The 27,477-nt window shown below is 43.3% G+C and overlaps 1 protein-coding gene across 1 annotated transcript; it reads left to right on the top strand.

Annotated features, from left to right (window-relative positions):
- The first annotated feature begins 2,957 nt into the window (after positions 1-2,957).
- On the top strand, positions 2,958-20,394 carry GAMT (guanidinoacetate N-methyltransferase). Its single transcript, XM_073596596.1, has 6 exons — positions 2,958-3,211; positions 6,573-6,718; positions 13,932-13,995; positions 15,777-15,844; positions 17,585-17,695; positions 19,973-20,394. The coding sequence occupies exons 1-6, from the start codon at positions 3,040-3,042 to the stop codon at positions 20,111-20,113; spliced, it is 702 nt and encodes a 233-aa protein (XP_073452697.1). The 5' UTR covers positions 2,958-3,039; the 3' UTR covers positions 20,114-20,394.
- Positions 20,395-27,477: the final 7,083 nt, after the last annotated feature.

Raw genomic sequence — 27,477 nt, 5'->3', positions numbered from 1 at the left:
TGGTTCCTGAACTTTATATATGTTATCAGCTTCTTAAATAAAAAAAAATAAAAAAATAAAGTTAAAGTGACAAAAACACTTTATAGCAGATAATGTAATCAATGTGCTGTAATGTATTAAAAACCTTGGCCTTATGTACAGTTTGTAATTATAGACACTAAAGGAAGTAGCTATACATTTGTATATGAAATACAAATTACTTTCTAGTAAACATTACAGCATTAAATCATATGTGAAGTCAGTGGAAATATAATACCACTATTATGTATAGTTACTGCAAATAGCAGGAATCAGCACGTGCTCACTGCCCAGGCAGTTGGCAGAGCAACTATCAGACCTCATGAGGCCTCTCACCTTTGACTTCTGGCTCCAAGAGTCATGCTCAGATAAAATAAGTAAAGCTAAAAGGCTGAAGTATAATGGGTAAGCATGCATAGCTACAATACTTTAAAACTAGATATCTACATTCTTGCATTAACCCAAGTGTGGATTATTCTCTTCAACATTCATTTGATCATTTGCAAACCTTTTACTCATGAAGAGTAAATAGCCCTGGCTTCCGTTAACCTGGTCAGTGATGCAATTTCTAAAGGAAGGAGTTTCCCTGGCAGTTGTGATTTATAACCCCTACAGTATTTTGTGAATATTCCTGAATCTCTAGTATCTTTTCTGTGGGAAATTACAAAATGAATCACATATGATTTCAATTTACAAATACCGTACTGGTGACCCCACAATAGGGATAAAACTTTTTTGCGGAAGGGAATTTAATAAGACACGTGGCCACTCATTAAAATTAGAAGAAAAGAGGTTTAACCTTAAACTGCGTAGAGGGTTCTTTACTGTAAGAGCGGCAAGGATGTGGAATTCCCTTCCACAGGCGGTGGTCTCAGCGGGGGACATCAATAATTTCAAAAACTATTAGATAAGTACCTGAATGACCACAACATACAGGGATAATCAATGTAATACTGACATATAATCACACACATAGGTTGGACTTGATGGACTTGTGTCTTTTTTCAACCTCACCTACTATTTATGTAACTATATATCATGTTAACAGCATAAACACAAACAGTAAAAAAGGAGCATTCGAAATGCAAAGTACTACAATGAAAAACTCAAAAAGGAAACCCAGCTTTACTTTTCATTAAAATTTACACTGCCCATTTCCTGTTAATTTAAAGGAGAAGTATACCCAAAGCTCGTTTGGCTGTACTCCTATGGATCACAGGAGTGCAATTTGTTTTGCACTCCTGTGACCTGTTTTTAGCAGAGAGCGGACTGAAGTCCATCTCTGCTGATGTCACCAATGTCAGTCCAGGCACCGTGTTATCCCGACCATGGAGTCTGGATCCGCCAGGTGCCTGGACTGACACCCGTCTCAGCCTCTCAGCGTGCCGCTCCGCCCCTCCACAGCTCAGCACTCCAGTGCCCCCAGGGGCGCGCATCTCGGCGATCATTGTTGCAGTGTGTCAGTCTGACACCCCGCAACACGGATCTAGGTAAAGAGTCTCTGACGGAGATTCTTTATCACGTGATCAGCCGTGTCCAATCACGGCTGATCACGATGTAAATAGGAAGAGCCGGTGATCGGCTTTTCTTCACTCGCGTCTGACAGACGTGAGTAGAGGAGAGCCGATCGGCTGCTTTCCTGACGGGGGGGGGGTCAGGGGGTCTGTACTGATTGATTATCAGCACAGCCCCCCCCTCAGATCCTGCCCAGGACCACCAGGGAAGCCACCCAGGACCACCAGGGAAGCCATCCACACTGGACCACCAGGTATGTCCATTAGACCCCCAGGGAAATACTAATCTGTGCCCAGGCAGCTGCCAATTAGGGTTGCCACCTCATCCCTTTAAACCCCGAACACATTATAATTACACAGGTTCTGTGACTGATTAAGGTGGTAATTAAACTCACTTAGTGCCTTATCTGCATTAAATTAGCCTCAGAACCTGTGTAATTCATATTTTGTTCGGGTTTAAAGGGATGAGGTGGCAACTCTACTGCCAATCAATGCCCACTCAGAATGCCTACCACTGCCAGTTCCACCAGGGATGCCTATCAGTGCCGCGTATCAGTGCCCATCAGTGCCACGTATCAGTGCCCAGCAGTGCCGCCTATCATTGCCAATCAGTGCCCAGCAGTGCCGCCTATCAGTGCCCAGCAGTGCCACCCATAAGAACCCATCTTTGCAGCCTTTCAGTACCCATCAGTGCCACCCATGTGTGCTGCCTATCAATGCCCATCAGTGCTGCATATCGGTGCCACCCATCAGTGCCGCCTACCAGTGCCCATCAGTGCCGCCTTATCAGTGCCCATCAGTGAAAGAGAAAGCTTACTTATTTACAAAATTTTTTAACAGAAACAAAAGCAAAACTTTTAATTTTTTCAAAATTTTCGGTCTTTTTTAATTTACTTAGCAAAAAATAAAAACCGCAGAGGTGATTAAATACCACCAAAATAAAGCTCTATTTGTGGGAACAAAATGATAAAAATTTCGTTTGGGTACAGTGATGGATGACCGCGCAATTGTCATTCAAACTGCGACAGCGCTGAAAGCTGAAAATTGGTCTGGGCAAGAAGGTGTATAAGTGCCCCGTATTGAAGTGGTTAAAAACAAACACGCCATTCGTTTGTGCCTCTTTGGTTTTGGAGATACCTCATATGACCAGTGCACAATCGTTGCTGGTATACACTTTTTCCCTTTTCACCTATATAGAAATATTTTATAATACAATGGACATTTATTTTCTAGGCAGAATGCCAGCCCACAAACTTTTCCAGTTCAGACTTCAGGGCCACTTTAAACTTTTACACGTCCCCCTGGCAACAGCTGTCACTTTCCCTGATTATCCAGCAGGAGCCGCCCCAGCCACGCCCCTCGCCCATGTCACCACGCCCCCCCGCTGACTCCTATTCCTCCATGTGCTGCCAACCACGCCCACTGCCCTGAGTCGTATAACCCCAAGAGCCGAGCCGCAGGACTGTCTCTGCGTCCTGCACTGTTCTCCAGGTCTGATCTCCCAGCCATGTCCTCAGAAAAGATCTTCACAGAGGGGGAGACCTGCAAGGCTGATTGGCACCATGCATCTGCAGGGTACAATGAGGCTGACACCCACCTGGAGATCCTGGGCAAACCGGTCATGGAAAGGTGGGAGACCCCCTATATGCACAGCCTGGCTGGGGTAGCTGCTAGTAAAGGTAGGTACTTGTGTTTTCTCATGTCTGATCACTGCACACCTCCTAATGGAAAGGATTTCATGTATTCTTATTATTATTGTGTCTTCTAGTAATAGAACTTGCATTATCAATCTGTAGGTTGGCATGTACTGTGCAAGGGCACTGTCTGTCTCAGCTGTGTAATAGATCTGGGGGCAGTGTTCATTTTGTCCTCCAATTTCTATTCAGTTTGAATCCTAGTCTTTTGACTTAAATGCCCCTTCCTCTTTTTTTTTTTTTTGTCATCTAAATTGTTTTAGAATATATACATACATACATACATACATACATACATACATACATACATAATTTTTTTTTTTTTTTTTTCTCCCCGACTAAAAATCAAAGGCGCGGTTCACACCTGAGCTACTGGAATTGTGGGCGGAAATGCACGATTCCAATTCGTGGCAAAACATGGCTGTGTTTGCGATGCCATTATTTCTTAATTGCATCTCAAACGTGGTGTAATTTTTGCCACAATTGTCCAGCAACAAAATTGCGGCAAAAAATCGCAACGCCAAACGCTTCCGACTCTGTGCCAAGATTTGGTGTATGAGCTTCTTTGGAGGGAAGCCCATTCAACTGAATGGTGCCACTCCAAAAAACATGGTGCTGTCGCTGCACAATGCTTAGGTCTGAATGGAGCCTCATGGGTTTAGTTAAATTGTAATGCATTTCTCTAGAATTGCCAAACTCATTATATACTCCCTGGAGTAAAAATCTAATCACCTGTTTTTTATGATATTAAGGCCCACATGTGTGGATCCGTTTTCAGACATCCGGATAGATCTGGACTGCACACTGTGCAGAGACAGACCTGTCAGGTCTCTGCTCTATGGGGGGATCGGATGAAAACGGACCGCCTGTCCGTTTTCATCTGATCTGCCAGGCGGATGGAAAATAGGGTTTCCATCCATCTGGATTTAGCGGATTGGATGTCAGCGGACATGTCACCGCTGACATCCGTTGCTCCATAGAGATGTATGGCGCGACCGTTCGAGTCCATCTGAAAAAACTGACAGGCGGATCTGAACAGTCCACACATGTGAAAGGGGTCTAAAGGGGTTGTAAAGTCAGAAGGTTTTTTTAATCTTAATGCACTCTATGTATTAAGATAAAAAGCCTTCTGTGCGCAGCAGCCCCTCTCTATCTAGCGATGTCTAAGTGGTCCAGGTCCCTCCTGATTGTCTGAAGCAGTGCCATTGACTCCCGCTGCTGTCAATGAAAGTCAGCCAGTCAGGAGAAAGAGGGGGTGTGCCAAACTGCAGCTCCGTGTCTGAATGGACACAGGGGGCTGCAGCTCAGCTTGCAACGCTGCCCCATAGCAAGCTGCTTGCTGTGGGGGCACTGGACAAGAGGGAGGAGCCAGGAGCACAGAAGAGGAGGATCGGGGCTGCTCTGTGCAAAACCAACTGCACACAGCAGGTAAGTATGACATGTTTGTTATTCTTATAAAAAAAAAAAAAAAACTAGACTTTACAATCGCTTTAAGGTTTGAACATGCACTACAGGCACAGATTTGTTAGAACGCCTTTATAAATAAAACCAAGTTTCATAAACAAACAAATATTGCTTTTTGACAAACAGAAGTGCAATTTTAAAATATATATTAAAAAAAAAAAAAAAAAACTCTATTGGCTGTAATGCCATTGCACATATTTTCTGAATATATTACCAACATTAAATATCAAGAAAAAAATGAAAATCTTCCTCCCTCCACTGGGTTCTTTAAGAGAACAATGGAAGACTGGTCCCTCATACAGTTATGTATGGCAGTGTAACAATGGTCACCAACGCGAGGGCTCGCCTTCATCCTGGTCACAAATGCAAGCTATCGTACAATTTTTAGTGTTTCCTTTCTGGAAGTGGGCTTTAAAGGGGTTGTAAACACTCATGGTTTTTTCACCTTAATGCATCCTATGCATTAAGGTGTGAAAACTTAATGCCCCTGAGCCCGTTCGTTCCCCCGGCGGAGACTCACTCTACCTCTCTGCCCGGGGTTCTCGGCTCTTGATTGGATAGATTGACAGCAGCGGGAGCCAGTGGCTGCACTGCTATCAATAGAATCCAATGATGCGGAGGGCGGCATTCTGTGTCTATGGATGCAAATGCTAGGCTTGGGAGAACGCCACAAGGTAACCCCCATCGGGAGAGCGCTTCTCCCAGGGGATTTACCAAGGTGAGGAGTAGCTGCCGGGGGACCCCAGGAGACGATGATCGGGGACACACTGTGCAAAACGAACTGCACAGTGGAGGTACGGTAAGTATGATATGTATGTTAATAAAAAAAACAAAAAAAAAAAAAACCCTTTTAAGTAAACCTTAATCTTTTAGACAAAATTATCAATAACCTACTAATGGTGCTAATGTGTGTAAGATGCCGACATAATCATTTTCATTGGCTTTTTTTTTCAAGGATTCCTTCATAATAAAAGGATAAGAGATGGTATCCTTTTTAACAGAGAAAGTTTATTTAAATTTCAAGAAAAACAAAGTGGTACAATCAAAAGAGATGGTATCCTAGACGGACAGTCCTCTAGACAGGCTTGCTCTCCAGCAATGTGTTGGGTGTCTCAGAATAGCTGTTTTGTATGTTACATTTGGTGACAGCTGGATGCTAGGAGAGGCACTAGGCCTGCATGCTTTTTTTAGTCTTTCTGTAGCTGAATAACTTTTGGTGTCATGACTCCAAGTATGGAACAAGTAATTGTACAGCCTTAGTTATATCTCCTGCATTGCTAGGCAATCTTCACATCTGCTGCTATGTTTTCATGCCTGTGGAGGAGAGCGATGCCGAAACTCCTAAACAAGTAGCTTTTTTTTTTTTTTTTTAAAAAGCGATTATGGCAGCAGTGACAGGACCTGCTTCAGTTGGCTCTCTTCAATGTCTCACTCTGTGGTTTTTGAACTTGTTTTCAGATGGTCCTTTTCATGTCCAAGCCATCTATGAGTGACTGCAACATGCTACATTTTACAAGTAAAATGTAGCATGGCGGTGCATAAGCTGCCTGCGCGCCCTGTGATCACCGCATCAATGAGACTCTGCTGATTGAAGTAAGGGGCCTATCCTGGCCCCTTACAACGTGATCAGCTGTCAGCCAATAAATCACAATCGATAATATATAGAGGATTGTAATTCCCAGTTTTTTGTTTTTGTTTTCATTCTCTTATCTCCTAATTTTATGTTCATGTATGAATGGGGTAAATTTTAAATTCCTCTGAAATATTTTGCTTTACTGTCACCACTCTATAAAGAAAAACTGGATTGCCTGCTGTAGTAAGTAGTGTATTACTTTTGGTTGTAAATTGATTGTTAATTGATTGACCTGTGTCTTCAATTTAGGAGGACGAGTGCTAGAGATTGGCTTTGGCATGGCAATAGCAGCCACTAAGGTGGAAGAGTATAATATAGAAGAACACTGGATTGTAGAATGCAATGATGGGGTATTCCAGCGGTTACAGGAATGGGCCAAACACCAAAAACATAAGGTAAAGTCATAGAAATATGCCTTCTATGAGCAAGTAGGAATTGTGGCCACTTACCGTATATACTCGCATATAAGCTGAAGCACCTAATTTTACCACAAAAAACTGGGAAAACTTATTGACTCTAGTATAAGCCTAGGGTGAGAAATGCACAGCTACTGTAAGTGGAAAAGAGGGTCAACAATGCCCATTTGCAGCCTCACTGTGCCCATTTGCAGCCATAGGTCCCCCGAACTCCAAACTCGGTAGTAAAGGGTCCCTAGATGCCCCCTAGCTGCAGCCAAATTTTGGGGTCTCTGGATCCAAAGGGTCCCGAAATGACATTGCTGCAGATGGACACAGTTGACCGACTTTGGGGCCCCGTATCTCGGGGCCACTTGGTGCTAGGAAACCCAAATTTGGTGTGCAAACCCAGTGCCACTAGCACATCAAAGCTGGGGTTCCTAGCACCAAGTGGCCCCGAGATACGGGCCCCAAAGTCGGTTTGGAAAATGTCATTCTCTGCTGCAGAAAAGTGCTTGACATTTTCCGAGCCGAATTTGGGGCCCCGTATCTGGGGGCCACTTGGTTCTAGGAACCCCAGCTTTGGATATGTTTATTGCCAGTTCCACTGGGTTTGCACACCAAATTTGGGTTTCCTAGCACCAAGTGGCCCCAAAGTCGGTTTGGAAAATGTCATTCCCTGCTGCGGAAAAATGCTTGACTCAAATATAAGCCGAGGAGGGCATTTTCAGCACAAAAAAATGTGCTGAAAAACTCGGCTTATACTCGAGGAGTATATACAGTAATTCATATTAGGTCTTTGTTCGTTTAGACAATGCTAGTATTACAAAAAGAAATGAATTGCATACATCGGAAAATCATTAATGGGATCTGCGCTCCAAAAGACACACATTACACAGTGCATGGCAATGCACCTGCTCTGTGTAGTGTTGCTGTGCCATTCATTGTGAATAGCGTCCCAACGCATTGTATACTAGAGTCCAACATGTTGCATATGTCATGCATGGTGGTGCGCTGCATTGGGTCATGTACTTTTTTTTTTTTTTTTTTTTTTTTTTTTTTTTTCCATCCATTGTTGTGTGTTGCCAACCCATTCATAATTAATAGAATGCTTTAATGCGATGCATTCTAAACTGTATGTTGCTCCAACATTTCTTATTTCCGGCATGTGTCTGCGTTACCATGTATGTGTATCAAAAAGTATCCTGTTCTACTACTTTGCAACATTTTATAACTAAAACTTTTTTTTTTTTTTTTTTTTTTTTTCAAAATGATGGTCTTTTTTTGTTTTAGCAACAAATAAAAGCCTCAGTGATGATTAAATACCAAAAGAAAGCTCTGTCTCAAAAAATGATAAAAATGTCATATGAGTGCAGTGTTGCATGATTGAGTAATTGTCATTCATAGTGTGACAGCACTGAAAATTGGCCTGGGCAGGAAGAGGGTGAAAGTGTGTGTGTGTGTGTGTGTGTGTGTGTGTGGGTTGTTTTTTATTTAATTTTTCACACAAATGTTTTGCCTCTCTTATTTATTGTTTTACAATGTAAGGGTTCACATATATATACTTTAATGCGTGCCATAATGTCAGTTAAAGTGTGTGCATTATGCACCGCAACAGAGTGCTTTAAGTGTGAATGAGCCCTAAGTCATTTTAGAAAAAATTATTTTGATTAGAATATAATAAAATTTTGTACTATTTAGCCTGCATTTTGTAGGTAGTATAAAGTGATTGAGTTGTGTGGCCAGCTTAAAGTGGTTGTAAATGGTCACCTTGTAAAACAACCCATTTAGTTTAACCCTTTCATGACTAAGCCTATTTTTGAAATTTGGTGTTTACAAGTTAAAATCCGTATTTTTTGCTAGAAAATTACTTAGAACCCCCAAACATTATATATATTTTTTTAGAAGAGAGTCTAGAGAATAAAATGGCGATTGTTGCAATATTTTTTATCACACGGTATTTGTGCAGCGGTGTTTTAAACGCAAATTTTTGGAAAAGTGACACTTTCATGAATTTTAAAAAATCCAAACAGTAAAGTTACCCCAATTTTTTTTGTATAATGTGAAAGATGATGTTACGCCGAGTAAATAGATACCAAACATGTCACCCTTTATAATTGCACGCACTCGTGGAATGGCGACGAACTACGGTACCTATGAATTTCCATAGGCGACGCTTTAAAAATTTTTTACGGTTACCAGGTTTGAGCTACAGAGGAGGTCTAGGGCTAGAATTATTGCTCTCGCTCTGACGATCGCGGCGATACCTCACATGTGTGGTTTGAACACCGTTTACATATGCGGGCGCGACTTCCGTATGCGTTTTCTTCGCTGCGCGAGCTCGCGGGGACGGGGGCGCTTTAAAATTTTTTTTTTTTTATTTATTTTTGTACTTTTATAAATTGTGTTTAAATTTTTTTTTTTTTTACTTTCATTGCTGTCACAAGCAATGTAAACATCCCTTGTGACAGTAATAGGTGGTGACAGGTACTCCTTTACACTTCAAAGTATTCAGATCGCCAAAAACGGCGATTCTGAATACTGTATACTTTTTTTTAAATTCGGCGCCATTGGCAGCCGAGTAAACGGGAAGTGACGTCATGACGTCGCTTCCGCGTTTACAATTAGAAGGCTGGAACGAAGCCGCTCACAGCTTCGTTCCAGCCCGCCCCCAGCTGCCGGAGATTCCCGACTGGACACCGGGCCTCCCGATCGCACGGGAGGCCCGGTAACAGCGGCGGGAGGCGGCGGGAGGGGGGGGGGGGATGTCCCCTCCCGCTCCTCCGGTATAACAGCCGAGCGGCTTTTAGCCGCATCGGTTGTTATACACAGGTAGCCGATCGCCCGCTGAAAACAACGGTACCGCGATGATGCCTGCAGCTGCGGGCATCATCCCGGTATAACCCCGGAAAGCCGAGTACGCATATGTGCGTTCGGTCGGCGGGAAGGGGTTAAAATGGAAATGAAAGGCAAAACATTTAAAAAAAACAAAAAAAGGAATTATTTTTTCTTTTCTTTATTATATTTTCTTCCCCCTTTTTTTAAAAGTGATCACATTCCCTCTGTTTTTAGCTGCATAAGAGCTGGGGGAGGAGAAGTGGTAGCACACTGAGCTTCCCAGTGAATGACTGTGCAGTGGGGGCATTTTAGGACAAGTCTGATCATTAGAGCAGAGTACACGGAGTTCCTAGCATAGCTATAGAACTGACCACAGTGTGCTTTCCTGCTTGGTGTGGTCAGTTTTTAATAGGAAAGCAGAGGGACTGGCAGGAATACCAGGGATTTCACACAAAGGAAGCAATACAAAGAGAACAGGATACTTTATCATCATACAAGTACATGGTACAGCAGGCACATATCAGGAATATGAAGTGTTGGGGTAACAAACACTTTAAGGAGACTCGAGCAACACTCGAAAGCTTGTTACAGTTAAATGCCAGTGTTCTGACCCTCCTGGGCAGTGACAGTTTCCACACATTCCTATAGGTTCATCACTATTGCAGGCAGCCATACTGATTGGTAGAAATGCACATGGGACTTTATGACCCCACAACCAACTAACCTGATTCCACCCACTCCCTAACCATCTGACCAATCATGATGGCAAACAAAACCAGAAAGCTGGAAGCTTATGTTCCAGGACCTGAAAAATAAACAAAGCCAGCCAAAAAATTCTGTATCCCCTTATCCTGGAAGACCAATACAGCAAGGAACAGGAGGGATGATTGTAGGGGTTGACAAGTCCCATGGGGAAACTTGGTTACCCCCGGGTCCCTAGCAAGAGGCAGCAAGGAGCAGGCAAGTTTTGGCATGAATTGTAAAGGCTGAAGCATTGCCTCTTGAAATATTAATTTAGATGTGACCAGAATGTCTGGGATGCTGCTACAGGTATATAAAGGAATCAATAGTTCTCTGCATTTAAATTTTTTTTTTTATCAACTTTATTGATGAACGCCACCCCTTGTGATAGGTCTTCTTTATGAAGGGATCTGGGGTCTGAGACCCGAGATCTCTCTGGGCCTCCAAAGCATCTGATCAAACCAAGATCGATTTTGATCTGATGCTTTTACAAGCTGGTAATGGCTTGGGATTACATTAGACTGAAACCAGAATTGACTAAATCCTCATCACTTCTGGTTCCTGACATCCCACAGTAGGAGGAGCAACATCTGGGACCAGATGCAGCCACTCGCATCCTTACTGGGCTCCCTGACAGAGAGCCCGATAAAGGCGCCTGAAACCGTAATCCAGCAGCAATATAGTCCCTCTGATTACTTTTACATTGTGGGGAAATGTCTGCTGAGAAAAACGATACCCCATGGATCATGGTTGTAGCCTAACCACTTCAAGCTTAGACCATTTATAAACGGTCTAAGAACAGGAGGTGATTTAAACAAATGTAGGCAGAGACAGATTAGGCAGAATGGAGCCTTAGGCAAGGTAGCAAGATTGTGCCCCAACCCCACCCTTCGACTAATATTGAAGAGGATTGCAGTAGGCCCCATTTGTCTGTACTCGCATGCTCCCTACAAGTACATTCCCTTGTGAAGGGATAGGCAGATGCGCAGCTTTGACTCAGGCTGGGTTCACACTGGTACGACACAGCAGTCATACCACTTTGGATCCGACTTTTCCCTGTGGCTAGAAGTCCGACTTCAATGAACAGGGATCCACCTTTGATCCCCAACAATACCAGACACTGTCTGTGCGTGGAGTTCCCCCTAAAGATTCATACCAATGTTAAAAAAAAAAAAAAAAAAAAAAAAAAAAAAAAAACCAGCATGGGTTCCCCCTCCAAGAGCATACCAGGCTCTTCGGTCTGGTATGGATTTTCAGGGGACCCCCCCAAATCTATACCAGACCCTTATTCGAGCACACAGCCCGGCAGATCAGGAAAAGGGGTGGGGAGGGGCGCCCCCCCCCCCCCCCCCTCTGAACCGTACCAGGCCGCATGCCTTCAACATGGGGGGGGGGGGGGGGTGGGTGCTTTGGGGCAGGGGGGCCCTGCGCCCACCCCAAAGCACCTTGTCCCCATGTTGATGAGGACAAGGGCCTCTTCTCTTTTTAAAGTAATTTTTATTAAGGCAGCTCCGTCGTCTCTTCCAATCTCTTCTCCGCTGACATCTTCTGCCTCTGTAGGTTCTTCTCCCCTCTCTGGTTCTTCTCACTCTGTCCGCTGTCTTCTGCCGGGTCTCCTCTGCTGTCTTCTCGCTCTTTTTGCCTGGTCTTCTCCCTCTGTTCTTCTTCCGATGTTGACTCGACACTCTCTACTGCTCTAATGCCGGGTGCGCGGTGTGCCACTACTTATATTGGCACACCGAGAGTTTAGCCCTGATGCACGAAGATCCAGAGTTTAGGTGCAGGTGTAAGGCACAGGTGAACCATCCACCAAGTTTTACCAACCTTTAGGGTAATATGTGCCCAAGGATGAATGCCTCTAATATAGTCCTCTTGCATTGTGGGCATTTGTCTCACGTGGTATACCATTCAGCCCTGTCCTGCTACAGCAGCTGTCGGCTAAAACCCCAGAATCCCATGAGGTACAAGCTAGCTATACATGCTTTGAATTTCCCTCATTCAGACTTGTGGGCTGAACAAGAGAAATGGAGCCCCCTCCCCATTAAGCAGCGCTGGTGGAGTAATGTCAGCTGTTGGCTATTTTATTCAATGGCTGCTGAATCCTTGAACAGTGCTATCTATCTGCTGAAGTGGCTCCTTTGATAAGTCAATTGAAAAATTTACTTTTGTCGAGCAGGGGGTGAATAATGACGGGGTCACCCACAGCTTAAATTCCTGCTGAATCGGCCAAAAAATTTGAGCGGTGTATGGCAAGCTTTAAACGCAGTGTGATTATTAAAAGGACTGAAGATAAGCTCAGCAAGCCAGCGTGCATATGGTAGGCTCACATGTTTATGGAGTGAGACTGTAAAAGTGTAGAAATAAGTGAAAACTGGGTTCATGGATGCAGGTATAAATAGGAAATGCTTACAGGATCATGTTTGTATCTAGAGTCAACAGAATACGACCAAAGGGCACTAACAGTAGGTGTAGAGTGAGCTAAGCTGCTGAGTGGGAAAATGCACTATCAGCAAAGAAAAAATATATATTGCATGCAGTGGAAAAGTATTATTACAGGCTTAAAGTTGTTGTAAAGGCGGAAGGGTTTTTTTGTTTTTTTTCTCCAATTAAAAGGTGTTTTGGGCTGGTGTGTGAGTTATTTTATTTATTTTGTACCCTACTTGCCTAGGTGGATGCTGCATCTGTCCCACGGCGTCTCCAACACTGAGAACCGAGCGATCAAACATCGCCGATGGCTTGGTTCTCTCAGCTCAGTGAGCAGAGAGCTGCTGACTGTCAGCGGCTCTCAACACTGCTCCCTCCACGCAGTGTGGAGGGCTGCCTCTGCCTCTCAGCAAGCGGTCCAGGGATCTTGGCGGATCCTGACTCTATAGTCGTGATGACTGTCAATTACAGCCAGTGAGGAGGAAGTGTGGGGTGGGGCAGAACCGTGCTCTGTGTGTCAATGGACACACAGCTGGCTTGAGAGCAAGCGTGCACGAGTGCCCCTATAGCAAGTGGCTTGCTATGGTGGGTACTTGACGGGGGGAGGGGCCAGTAGCGTCGGCACGGGATCAGAGCAGATCGGGGCTACCATTGCACAGAGCAGGTAAGTATGACATGTTTGTTATTTAAAAAAAAAAAATAAATAATTTTACGTCCTTTTTTGGTAAAAAAAAAAAATAAATGCATTTTATTTTCATTTTTGAATAGAATAAAGAATGGTTAAAGAGCACCAGTGTGGCGTGTTTGTGTGTGTGTGTGGGTTTTTTTTTTTTTTTTTTTTTTTTTTTTGGAAGTGCCCTCAAAGTGGGCACACATAAAGGATAATGTGTAAAAGAAATTTTAGATGAATTCTGCTTCTGCTACACAGCACAGCCTTGTCTGGCAGGGCAAGGGACTTGATTTTTCTCTGCTGCAGTTGACCTGACTCTTCTGTACCGTGGTTAAGCAATACAATTTGATCACCTTCCTGCTTCCAGCCTGTGTTTGAATAATAAAAGAGCAGCTGCAACCTAAAAAGCTTGGCCCTCTGCTCTCTCCTACTGTCAGCAAAATCCTTATCAGCTCATATGCTCTATCGTCCCTCCCTCTCCTCCAAGTCTTACTGTTTAGTAAAAAATGCACAGCTAACTTTTTAGGTCTTATTTTTTAGATTGTCCCACTGAAAGGGCTTTGGGAAGATGTAGTGCCAACATTACCAGATGGACACTTTGATGGTAAGTTACTTTGAAAACTTTTTACTGGGTGACATACAGTATGTGTTCACGTTGACAGCCAACCACTTGAAGACAAAAGCCTTTTCTGGCACTTTTTGTTTAAAACAGTATCTATCTATCTGAAACGCAGTACAGTCCATTTAAAATGGTTTCCTATGGTACTAGTTCACATCTATGCGTTTTGTGGCCAGTGTCCTTTTGGAAAGGGTCTGGGACTTTTTTTTTTTTTTTCTTTTTTTCTTTTTTTCTTTTTTTCTTCCTGCGATTTGCGGCTAATAAATTTCAATGGATCTGCACCAGAAACGCAAATAAAGCTTTCTTTTGGTGGTATTCGATCATCTCTGCGGTTTTTATTTTTTGCGCTATTAACCAAAAAAAGCATCCATTTTGGAAAAAATGCATTTTTTACTTTTTGCTATAATAAATATCCCCAAAAATATTAAAAAAATTATTATTTTTTTTTTTTTCCTCAGTTTAGGCCAATACGTATTCTTCTACATATTTTTGGTACAAAAAAATATCGCAATAAGCCTTTGATTGGTTTGCGCAAAAGTTATAGCGTTTACAAAATAGGGGATAGTTTTATGGCATTTTTATATAATTTTTTTTTTTTTTTTCTCGTGACTGCGCCATTATGGCGGACACATCGGACATTTTTGGACCATTGTCATTTATACAGCAATCAGTGCTATACAAATGCACTGATTCCTGTGTAAATGACACTGGCAGTGAAGGGGTTAACCACTAGGAGGGCTAGGAAGGGGTTAAGTATGTCCTGGGGAGTGTTACTAACTGGGGGAGCGTGGCTACGCTTGACACGTCACTGATCTCTGCTCCCAATCACAGGGAGCAGAGATCAGTGACACTGTGACTAGGCAGAACGGGGAGATGCTTGTTTACATTAGCATCTCCCCGTTCGTCCTCTCCGTGAGGCGATCGCGGGTATCCCCACGGCGATCGAGTCAGCGGGACCCACGACTGGACTCACGGAGCTCCCTGCTGGCGCGCACGCAATGGCACGGCAGCAAATTCAAAGGGATGTACGGGTATGCCCATTTGCCCAGCCGTGCCGTTTTGCCAACGTACATGGGCGTGCGCCGGTCGGGAACCGGTTAAAAAGAAACTTTTTGATCTTTTGCTAAAAAAAAATAAAATGTAATTATTTACTTTCACCTGGGACCGGAAGTAATTGCCATGATGTTGCTCCGGTCCTCCAAGGCCATAGAGGTAATCGGACGATCTAGTCTTTTATCGCCTCTGTGACCAGCCAGCGGTCAGCAAGTGGTTCCAAAACAATATCCTTATTCTTCAAAATGATCCATACATTGCCATGGTTTAATGGCCCTGTAATCTGTTTTTCATTAAATTGTTTCTTACTGGGTTTTTCTGCCTCCTCTGAGCTATTTTTCCCATCCTTTGGGGAGAGCAGTGCTCATTAAATGCAGTCATGTGCACTGCTCTATGCACACTACAAATCCCATAATCCATAGTCTACCTTGGGTGTGAGCAAGAGAGGGGTGTCTCTGCTCCCACATACAATGGGACCATGGAGCATGAATGTAGCCACCCTCTAATGAGAAGTTGGATCACCGCAGCAAAAAAAAAAAAAAAAAAACTTTGGAGGAGGCTTGCAGCAATAGAAGGTAATGAGTTAGGAAAACATACTTTGAATACTTGAATAGAATTATTATTTAATTTTTTTTTTTTTTGTCTTTTAGTGTCACTTTTATTCTGTTCAAAATTCAATTAATTTTTTTTTTTATTGGTGTTTCTCTGTTCAGGAATTCTCTATGACACATACCCTCTCTCTGAAGAGACCTGGCATACACATCAGTTCAACTTTATTAAGGTAATTTTATGTACATTCTAAGGGTAAATGATTACATTATAGATTTTAAACTACTGACATTTTACTCTTTTTCTTATGTTTTGAATGCATTACACGGAAGATGTACAATGAGCATAATGACTTGTATGTAAGTCCTTACAAGGTGAAATTTTGAATTGTTTTCACCTCTTAAAGCGGCGTTCCATCAAAAAATGGAACTTCCGCTTTAAGCACTCCTCGCCCCCTGACATACCAAATTTTGGCATGTCATTTTTTTGGGGGGAGGGGGAGTGTGTACCCTTTTTTATTTTTTCATGGGGCTTCCTATCTTCGGCTGCCTAGGCAACTCCTCCTCTCGCCCTAGGCGGCCCCTCCCTGCCAGCAATCTTCTGGGACACAACTCTGGTCCCAGAAGATCAGCTGGCCAATAGGAGAGCGCAGCGCGACTCGCGCTGTGTGCGCCTGGCCGTGAAGCTGTAAGCTGTCACGGCCGGGTGCCCAGTTACCATGACGGCGCCGAGGAGAGGAGGGGGAGAGAAGCTAGCCTCCGGGCAGCCACATTGCTGGACCGTGGGGCAGGTAAGTGTCGGTTTATTAAGTCAGCAGCTATGCATTTTGTAGATGCTGACTTTTTAATAAACTAAAATGGGTGGAACTCCACTTTAAGGCACACCACTTCAGGCAAACACAGATAGGATTTTGCTGAATCCCATGGTGTGTGTGTGTGTGTGTTGTGGGAAAACACAAAAGCAGGCCCCATTTTCCTTGGGTCCCTTGCCGGCACTCTGGACCCATTCTGTATGTCAGTGGTTGAAGCACTTGCTATGGGGACACTCAGCAGGGGGGTGGAGCCCAGAGTGCCAGCAAGGGACCCAAGGAGGATCAGGGCTGTTCTGTGCAAAACCATTGCACAGAGCAGGTAAGTGTGCGTGACCTATGTATGCATTTGCATTTTTTTTTCTATCGCAAGGGATTCACAACATCCCTTGTGATACCTGGTCAGCAACAGGTACTCTTTAGTGAGAGATCAGGGGTCTATTAAACCCCTGATCTCTCTGTCCTCCAATGCAGCTGGTGAAACCAAGATTGGTTTGCTCGACTGCTTTACAAACTGGTGACAGCTGGTAAACAAACAAACGGAAGTGACTAAATCCTCATCGCTTCCAGTTTCATACACCATAGATAAGATTGGGAGATGGATGTTACTACTTATTCTCTATGATCAGCTGGTGTGACTGCCAACAGTGGCCCTGGGCTCCCCGGTAAGACAGGAGAGCCTGGAAATAGCAGTGCACGGTGGTGGGAGGGGAGCCCCCTTCCAATCCTTGTGTAAGTCTACCCTTACTCAAGATGGCTGTATAGCCATCTTGAGTAAGGGTAGATGATTCATGGTACCTTCTAGCATCCATCTTTCCTTAGCCTAGGCATGCAGGCAGGAGTGCATACTTGGCTGAGAAAGCCCCTCTAGATGAAAACAAAAAAGCCCATGAAGACTCCTGGGATGTATGACATCATTTTGGCCTAAGACCGAAACCAGGAAGCAACCGAAGAAAAGTGTTATATATATATTTGTTAATGTTTTGAGTGTGTAGCTCCACTTTAATGTACGAGAGTTCTCATTCTGTTTGTAGATTTTCATACAGTTGGACACCTCCTTTGTTCAAGATGCTGATCTGATTTACAGTGCTGCTCTTAGAGCTTGGTTCTAGTCATTGCTTTACTATATATTTACTAGCTTGGCCAATTTATGAATTCCTGCAGGGTCATGCACATCGCCTTCTCAAGCCAGGAGGTGTCCTCACATACTGTAATCTGACGTCTTGGGGAGAGTTACTGAAGACCAAATACACAGACATTGAAAAAATGTTCCAGGTAAAGCAACACTATTATAGAACTGTGTAACCTCAAATGCTGACATGTCTGGATTTAAAATGCATATCATATGGAGCCGGGTCACAATTGTGTACTTTGCTTAGGGCAGCTGATAAGGCAGTACAACCAATCCTGTTTTACTGGGCCCCAGACCCCATCAGCTTAACAGGGGGCCCAGGGCAGCTTTAGGCTCCATGTACACTGAAGCTCAAAAAAGCTTTTTCTGGACGCCAGATTGCTGGCAGAAAACTCTGGTTTAAAAACATGCTTTTAACAGCGGTTTGTACTAGCGTTTGAGCCTTTTTTTTTTTTTTTTTTTTTTTTTTTGCGTTTTATGGGTGTTTTTAACCACTTCCCGACCAGCGCTCGCCGATGCACGTCGGCAGAATGGCACGGCTGGGCAAATGGGTGTACCTGTAAGTCCCATTTGAATTCCCCGCCATGCCATTGCGTGCGCCGGCCGGGAGCTCCGTGAGTCGGGTCGCGGGTCCCGCAGACTCAATCGCCGCGGGGATACCCGAGATCGCCTCACGGAGAGGATGAACGGGGAGATGCTGATGTAAACAAGCATCTCCCCGTTCTGCCTAGTGACAGTGTCACTGATCTCTGCTCCCTGTCATCGGGAGCAGAGATCAGTGACGTGTCACAGCTAGCCCATCCCCCCCTACAGTTAGAAAACACATCCCTAGTACTGACTTAACCCCTCCCCGCCCCCTAGTGGTTAACCCCTTCACTATCAGTGTCATTTACACAGTAATCGTTGCATTTGTATAGCACTGATTGCTGTATAATTGACAATGGTCCCAAAAATGTGTCAAGTGTCCGATGTGTCTGCCATAATGTCGCAGTCACAATAAAAATCGCTGATCGCCGCCATTACTAGTAAAAAAAAACAAAAATTATTAATAAAAATGCCATAAAACTATCCCCTATTTTGTAAACGCTATAACTTTTGCGCAAATCAATCGCTTATTGCGATTTTTATTTTTTTTTACCAAAAATATGTAGAAGCATACGTATCGGCCTAAACTGAGGAAAAAAAATGTTTTTTTTTTTTTTTTTTAATCATTTTTTTGGGCATATTTATTATAGTAAAAAACAATGCTTTTTTTTTTTTTTTTCAAAATTGTCGCTTTTTTTTGTTTATAGCGCAAAAAATAAAAACCGCAGAGGTGATCAAATACCACCAAAAGAAAGCTCTATTTGTGGGGGAAAAAAAAGGACGTCAATTTTGTTTGGGAGCCACGTCGCACGACCGCGCAATTGTCAGTTAAAACGACGCAGTGCCGAATCGCAAAAAGTGCTCTGGTCAGGAAGGGGGTAAATTCTTCCAGGGCTGAAGCGGTTAATAAAAATACACAGGGGACATTCCAAAAATCCCACAATGCATTGAATAGAACGCCGAACGCTAATTAACGTGGGTTTATCTGCATTTTTTGGCGGTCAAAAATGGCACTTTGAACGCAAATTTCTGGCGTTCAGAAAAAAGCCCATAAACTCCACTGCTCATTAAAGCTAAAAACCGTCCGTGTGTGTGGAGTTTATGGGCTTTTAAAAAAAACGCCCAAACTCCAATAAACTGAAGTTTATCAGCTCCAGTGTGAGCCTTATTGTTCAATTGATTTTACTAGGCCACACCCCCACTCCTACTTGTTTACCAGAGCTTAAATTACATTTCTCTTGGTCCCATGAGGTCAACAGAGGGGCCCATGTGGTGGGAACAGAAGATGGACTTTTTCTTTTTTGGGGTGTAGGCGGATAAAGTCAGTGCCGCTGTTCCACTGCACCCCGGGGAGTGGAGTTGGGCCCATCCGGAAGGCTGTACAGGGCCCCATTCTTTCTAACAGCAGCCCTGGCTGTGCTACAGCATTTCTTTGAAAAAAATGCTCAGATTCGTTTGTCCTGCTTTCATGCTTTAAGCCCACAGAAGTCAATGATGACACATGAAAATGCATGTATGATGGGTGTAGAATGCCTAAAGTGTTTAAAGCCCCTGGGAATATGGCTAGAAGCCTAAATATTTTATTGTAAAATAGGAAAAACGCATTAAATGCATTTGCAAAATGCACCTCAACACACCCTGAAATGCATTACAAGTGCATGAAAACAGAAATGCAAATGTGTGAACCCAGTTCTGTTGCTTGAACTAAGTTACATACTTATGCGCATAGATTCCTAATACGTTTCTAATTCATTAGTTTTATATACCACATAAAATGTTTGTTCCTTTTTGCTTCTCTCATAACCCTTCGGTTTTACTACCTGTTATGGATATAGGAAACACAAATACCTCAGCTTCTGGAGGCTGGATTCAAGACTGAAAATATCAGCACCACAGTAATGGTCCTAATCCCCCCTGAAGAATGTAGATACTACGCCTTCCCCAAGATGATCACACCCACCATTCTAAAGGCCTGAGAAGACCTCCTCTCTACCCCACACTGCCAGCCAGTTGCACTCGCTGACAAACTAGGATTCAACATTTTAGAATGGAAGTGTCCCCTTTTAACCATAGGTGTCAGTCCAGTAGTTATTAGTGAGTTGACAGCCCCTGGATTTACACCCAGTATTAAAAGACCTACAATGACACTACAGTGCATCTTACTGTTTGCAAGCAGACTTTTTGCACTCTAGCTATCTTATCATAATGTGAATTTTTTTGTGGCATGAATGCACAATAAAGTTTTTTTTGCTTTAAATTCTAGGTTGTCCTTTGTTATGCAATTGTGTTTTTGTTTTTTTTTTTTTTTTTGTTTTTTATAGCTTCTTTTGATGACCAAAGCTTAAACAAGACTTTTGAAATGTTAGTATTTTCAAAGCACATATTTGTTCACCACTTTCCCCAGAAAGATCACACCAAGCACTAGTCTGTTTTCTCACCACCAGTGTTCAGAAGTAAGTATTGGAAAGCAGCAGAGGTTTATGTGCAAACTACCTCTAACCATTGATCCTTCCCCCTAGGCCAATCCTTTTATTTCTCACATACATGTAAAAAATTTGTTAGAGAACTATTTAGAAGCATTATTTAAAGTGAAACTTTAGTCAGAAAAGGAAGTCCTGCTACATCACTTCAGGCTGCCCCCTTTTTGCGGGTATAGCTATGTAAAACATTAAAAAGTGCCTATACTGCAGTGATACACCCTGTTCTGCACATGCTTAGTTGCTTTTGGCATTGTGCTGAAAATCCAGAGCCACTAGAGGCATAGAGGCAGATTTGCTGATAAATTTACAGCTGTACTAGGCTTCAGCAAAAATGGCAGCCTCCAGCGAGAACAAACAGGCACAGTGCTGGAGGCAATTTACAGCACACGCTCATTTTGGTAGCATAATTAAAGTGGAATGTATGTGCTTTGCCAAAGAAAATATATATCAAGTTCTTAGGGGTAAAGTTCTGCTTTCATGTTTCTGAAACCCTGGAGAATAGAATGGTTGTTGCATTCTTTTTTTTTTTTTTGCACGGTATTTGTACAAAGGCTTATGAAATGCACATTTTCATGCATTTTAGTGCACGAAAACGCAATACCCTATTCATATATAATTTTTTTTTTGGTAAAATATATAAAAGATAATACACTAAAGTAAATAGATGCCTAACATGGTATGCTTTAAGTTTTGTGTACACCTGTGGAGCAGGGACAAACTACAAATACCTTTTTTAATATCGCTATAAGCAACGCTTTTACAGCAGGGGTGCCCAACCTTTTGAGAAGCGAAGGCCACTTTAGTGACTTGCTAACTGGTCACGGACCACAATGAGCGGATCGGGCGGATGACAGGTTTGTGTCCGCTCTGCACGTGCAGGGCAAACACGGACACGGCCCACTCTACAATGGACCCTCTTGGAATCAATCTACCTAGACAGAAGTAGATTGGATTGGAGATAGGCGGGTGTAAAAAGACAAGTCCATTTACTTCTGCTATTCTATAGAAGTGAATGGAGGGTCCTATTGTGTCCACCTGAAAAACTGACAGGTGAACCTGATCGGACCTATCGCATGAAAGGGGCATAAGGCTGCTATCATACTGCAGTTTACCTGCACCTCAATCTTCACTTTCCCTCAGGATTCCTGCAGGTATCGCTGGCTGCTGCTGGTTGTCCTCCAGGGCTTGTACTGCTGGCTGGTTCCCAATGCACCATCCCTGAGTATCAGTGTGACAGGACCTGGCGCTGGAGGAATCATGCGGCTGCAGTAGACAACAGAGCTGATACTTCCTGTATCGCTCGCTCCTGTCAGACAGAGTATATTTGGTATCGCTCCACCTAATGACAGGAATAGCCAGCTCTGCTTCCTCTAAAGCCGGCTCCATTCTTCACACTGATAATGATGCTCTGGAATGGCGAGTCGGAAACCGGTGATCTGGGCTTGCCGACCCACCAGCCCAGGGCAGGAGGTGGTGGGCCACATGTGGTCCGCAGGCCAGAGGTTAGGCACCCTTGATTTACAGGTTACCATTTTAGAGGCTTAAGCCAAGATCAGATGCTTTACAAGCTGGAAGTGACATCTCTTGTCACTTCAGTTTCTGATGTCACAGAAAGGGGGATGGAATATCTCTTCCTTCCACTCTTCTCAGTGCACCTGATGCCAGCAGGTGGATCAGTCCTGGGCACCCTGGTGGGGTGGGAGGACCCCCTTCTGCTACCTGTAAAAGTGATTGAGCAGTTGTTGAGCTGATCAGATAACTTTTACAAGATAGGGAATTTCCAGCTTAACAAAACGGTACTGGGACCATAGTCTTAGCCTCAACCATGATCCTGGTATAACCACTGCAATACAGGGCTGTGTGTCAGTAATCTGTAGATCACGGTCTGGGCTTACTGATCCGCCATTCTAGTGCATCAAATAGAATGCAATGCAGAGGGACTACTTGTAAAGTTGGAACTGTAGTAGGGAGCATAAGCCAATGCTTTCTCTGTAATGGTGGCTCCTGTCCCATGCAGAGTGATACCAATTGCACTTCACCTCTTATCCCAGTTAGCAGCCTCCAGAGTGGTGCCAGCAGCAGGAAAGAGCTCTTCAGGTCAGTGTAAAGCAATACACTGGGCATAATAGTATAGGTCTGTTTTCACACTGATGTGCTGCAGTTTACCCACATCGCAGGTGCAGTGCACCTACGGGCTTGCTGTTTAGCCATAGTCTATTAATTCCTGCGGATTCGGTGTACTTTCTGAAAACCACTCATTCACAAGTACCGCAGGCACTGCTGCTCCTCTCACAAAAGAGATCCCAGTGTGCTTGACAGGATCTGAGGAAACAATATGTTGCCGTCTCACCACCTGATTTAAACCCATGATTGCTGTGCAATGCATACGATTACAGCAATTAGAGGTTTAAATCAGGTGTGAGGAGGTGAACTGCTCTGTGAGCTTTGACTTCTCCCATGTTATTCAGGTAGATTTTCACCTCTTTAAGGTTGCCTACCCCTGGTGTGTGTGTATATATGTATGGCAGTATTAAGGAGGTTAACAATAAGGCTCTTCAATTATACAGAATTAGCTGTGAACACCATGTGGTTGCTTAACTAGAGCATGTCAATTTTTACTGCTTTTGTAACGGTGAAGCTGTGTTCACTTTGAAAACTCAGTCATGAACAAGGTACAGCAGCCTCCTTTGCACAAACTGTAGCTCGTGTCCAACACAGATGTCTGTATGCTGTCATTGTGTAAAACTCTGGTATGTGTGTGTCAGCACTAATTGCCAGGGCTTTCAGTGGCACGCTTGTTCTCAAGCACCACCAATGCTTAAGGTGATATAGGCCGATATTAGCATGGATAGAAGTCCAGCAGTACCAGGCTTTTACAATTTGAGATTTTAACAAATGAAGCTTGTCCAATGGCTCACTCTGCTTTACTATTAAAAAAAAAAAAAAGTGTCACATATATATCCCCTTGCAGTATGTTAGTACAGCTTAATTCATCAGAGTCCATGTGCTTTATGTTAAAAGTAACTTCCATATCTTAAAATGTACTATAAGAAGTTTGTAGAATATAAAGTGTTAAAAGAGACCCAAAAGCAGAACTGTCTCTAGCAACAAGATTGCCCATTTCGAAAAAATAAAGTCATTACTTCTACAATAACATTAAAAAGGAGAGTCTACGTGACTTTGGCCATGCAGTGCCCATATAAAACACTCAGTTTCCACTCTCAAGTTGCTTTCCAGTAATCTAACCTCACTCCTTCCATTGCAGCCGCCACAAAAATACCTGATGTCAAAGCCTTCATACAACAATGCTCATACCTTCTGGGCAATCACTGCATAAGAGAAGGTCACACGATGGCTTTGCACAGACCCTGTCAATTTGCTTTATAAAAGAAGTTCCGGGGGGGGGGACACCATCCTCCCCCTTCGGCTCTGCACTCAGAACTGAGTGATCAAACACTGCTAATCTCTCAGCACTCTGTGAGCAGAGAGCCAGGGACTGTCAGTCTCCGGCTCTCTGCTCCGCTTTCCAGTTCTGGGTGGATTGCAACCATATAGTCAGGATCTTTTCAGAGCCTGGACCAGCTCAGTCATTTGCGACATCAGCTGAAAACGACAAACAGGAGTGCAGACCTAAATGCACTCCTGTGATCAATAAGAGTACAGCCAAAATAGCTTGGCTATACTTCTTTAACCTCCCTGGCGGTTTTCCCGAGTGTGGCTCGGGGTTAAAATTCAGGACCATTAGCGGTAACCCCGAGCCACACTCGGGATTACATCGCAGGATCCTGGTGTGGCTTCACTTACCTTGTCCCCGGGATCCTGCGATGTCCCCCGCTGTCTCCGTGGGCTCCGTCCTCCTCCGAAGCCTCTCCTTGCCAGGCTCTGTTCCCTGCGAGCGTCGCGACGCACGGGGGCAGAGCCTGGCGGCAAATTCAAAAAATTGTAAAAATCATAACACATACAGTACTGTAATCTTACAGATTACAGTACTGTATGAAATGATTTCACATCCCTTTTGTCCCCAGTGCTTTGGCCCATGCCCTACATGCAGTTTTATATTATATATACTGTTCTTTCTGCATGGAAACTGGAGATTGTCCATAGCAACCAAAAAGTGTCCCTTTACATCAAAAGTGGCTTTAGACCAGCTAGAAAACAGCGATAGTAAATTAGAACACTTGCAGAATTGGACGATAGTGAATCGTGGGGAAATTTATTTTAATTATTTATTATATTATAATTTATGTTTTTGTGTTCCAAACTTTATCATACCCGGGATATCTACTAGACTCTTGTTTGGACAGATTTAAGTGTGTTATTGTTAAGAATTACAAACCTACAATATAAAACGCCAAATTTCCATGCAAAATAATTGTACCGCTTTCAGCACCTAAAATACGAAATAATCATACCTCCAGGGAGGTTAAATAGGCAAAGTGGCATGGTCTGTTTAACCACTGTAGCTTGACTGACAAATACTTAGTCATGCAACACTGTACTCAATTTTATATGATAGTAAAGACTTCAAAGTAACCTCATTAACCATAATTTTTTTTGAAATAAACAAACATATGTTATACATACACACACACACACACACACGTGGTAATTAAGGGATTTAAAACTACTACTATATGGGTTACAACTGTGATCACTCATCACAGTGGTCAGATGTCGAAGAACCAGTCCAATCGGCTCTGTGCCATTAGCCAATACTCTCTGCTGTCTTTTTTTTTTTTTCTTAAAGGTATTTATTAAATTATTAAAAACAATACTGGCACATAAGAAAATACACATTCAGGTACCGACTGATTCTCAAACATTCAATGAACATATGGGATTGTCGAAAGCCAGAATATGGAGAATACATCGTGCTAGAAAACCCCAACCAACATACACATTCGTACCGGCACCACATACGATCCCAAGTCAGCACATTTCCAGAGGCCCCCTACTTGGCGGGGAATTCCGCACGAACCAATACTTGACCAATTAGCTCTTGTCCGTCAGACCAGTATTCCTAAGTTACAGTAGTGGGGAAAAAAAAAAAAAAACACATTGAATAAGCTGTTATGATAGGACATCCCCCCCAGAAGGCCTCAGACATCCAACCATGGCTGCCATATTTTGGTAAATTTCTTAGGGTATGCCTTACTTTTATATAGCAACTTAAATTTGCATAGAACACCATGAATAATACAAAAGAAAAGCATGAGTCGAAAGGGGGCCAGCATCCTTCCAATGCAATAAAATAGTTTTACATGCGTAAAATAACAGTATATATAAACAGAGTCCTAGCATGTGTACAAGAAACAAAATAATTGAGAACACCTAAAAGTCCGACTTCCAGAGTGAAAGGTATTGGCAGGGGAAGCTTGTGTTTCGAAAAAAGCAAATAAATCCTTCCAGAAGGACAAGAGCTCAAGACAGTTCCAAAACATATGAAAAAAAATTTGCAGCAATCAAGTCACATCTAGAACAAGCAATATCTGAACCCAATCCCATACGAACCAGCTTGGCTGGGGTGTAGTGTAACTGATGTACAAACTCAAAACTGAATCAACTGATCAGCAGTGCTGATTATATCCTGAAAGCATACCTCAGTAGCCTCTTCCCAGTCCTTCTCAGAAAGCTCAGGCATCAGCAATAGCCATTTGCGATGAGAGTTCCAAAAAGGATCAGCCCCCATCAACTGGAGGCGACCATAAAAGGTCATCACCAGTTTGGAGATTTCTGGATACGACAAGAGATCTTCAATGGATGATTCCGTGAGCTCAATGGTCAATAACCCAAACTGCACTCGAATGGCATGCTGAAATCAAGACATACTCAAAGAAGAACTTAATTTTCAATGCAATGTTTACATCTTGGTGTCAAAGGTCACAAAATTATTATCCTCAACTATGAGGGAAGTGAGGAACACCAAACTGACCCCACCAGGGCGAGTCCGGGTGACCAAAGAGCTCAGGGATATTAGGATTCCTTCACAAAGGGGTCTGTGGCGACATACCCAGAGATGACTGCGTCAGAATCCCCCCACCAAGCCATAAAACCAACATCAACAGGAGAGAATCGTGAGCCCCCAGACTTTTTTGATCTATGGAGCTCATCCTTGAGAGAAGTGGAAAGTTCAAAGATAGCCGACAAAAGCACAGTGGAGGGAGTCAGAGTGTAACCAAGCATAAACATAGGTGAGTTGGGAAGCAATAAAGTAATTCCGTAGATTTGGGCATGCCAGCCCTCCCATGGCTTTAGCCACCCGTAATGAGGACTTGGCTATACAGGGCCCAATTGTCATTCCAAAGAAAAGAGGAGAGTAGCTTTCACCAGTACAAGAGTCTCTTTGGGAGAAAAACTGGGGCAACTTTAAAACAATATAAAAATTTTGGAAAGAAGATCTTATAGAGATTTATACGACCAATTATATTAAGGGGCAATGGATGAAGCCTGTCCACTTGACTATGGGAGTAATATTAAGTTCTTCATATCTAGAGAGATCACTGTGTATTTGAATGCCCAGGTATTTAAAGGATGATGTTAATTGCAGACATAACCGCTGTCAAACCACCTGCATCAGCTTGGTAAAGGAACTCTCTCTACCCTCCAAGTATGTAAGGGCATCGTCCACGTAGAGAGAGATCTTCTCCACTGGACTACAGCAGATACCCCCCTATCGCTGACGAGAGAGAGAGAGAGAGAGAGAGAGAGAGAGAGAGAGAGAGAGAGAGAGAGAGAGAGAGAGACTGACTTGTACCCCTCTTCAAGGAGGATGACATGGAGATATCCCTATTGGTGCGGACTCTGGCCCGTGGATCAGCATATAGCAACTGAACCCACTGGACAAAGTGTGGACCAAAAAC

The sequence above is a fragment of the Aquarana catesbeiana genome, linkage group LG01, assembly GCF_042186555.1.
Source record: "Aquarana catesbeiana isolate 2022-GZ linkage group LG01, ASM4218655v1, whole genome shotgun sequence".
Lineage (NCBI taxonomy): Eukaryota > Metazoa > Chordata > Amphibia > Anura > Ranidae > Aquarana > Aquarana catesbeiana.
The sequence above is the reverse complement of the archived record's forward strand: the minus strand, read 5'-3'. Positions and strand labels throughout refer to the sequence as shown.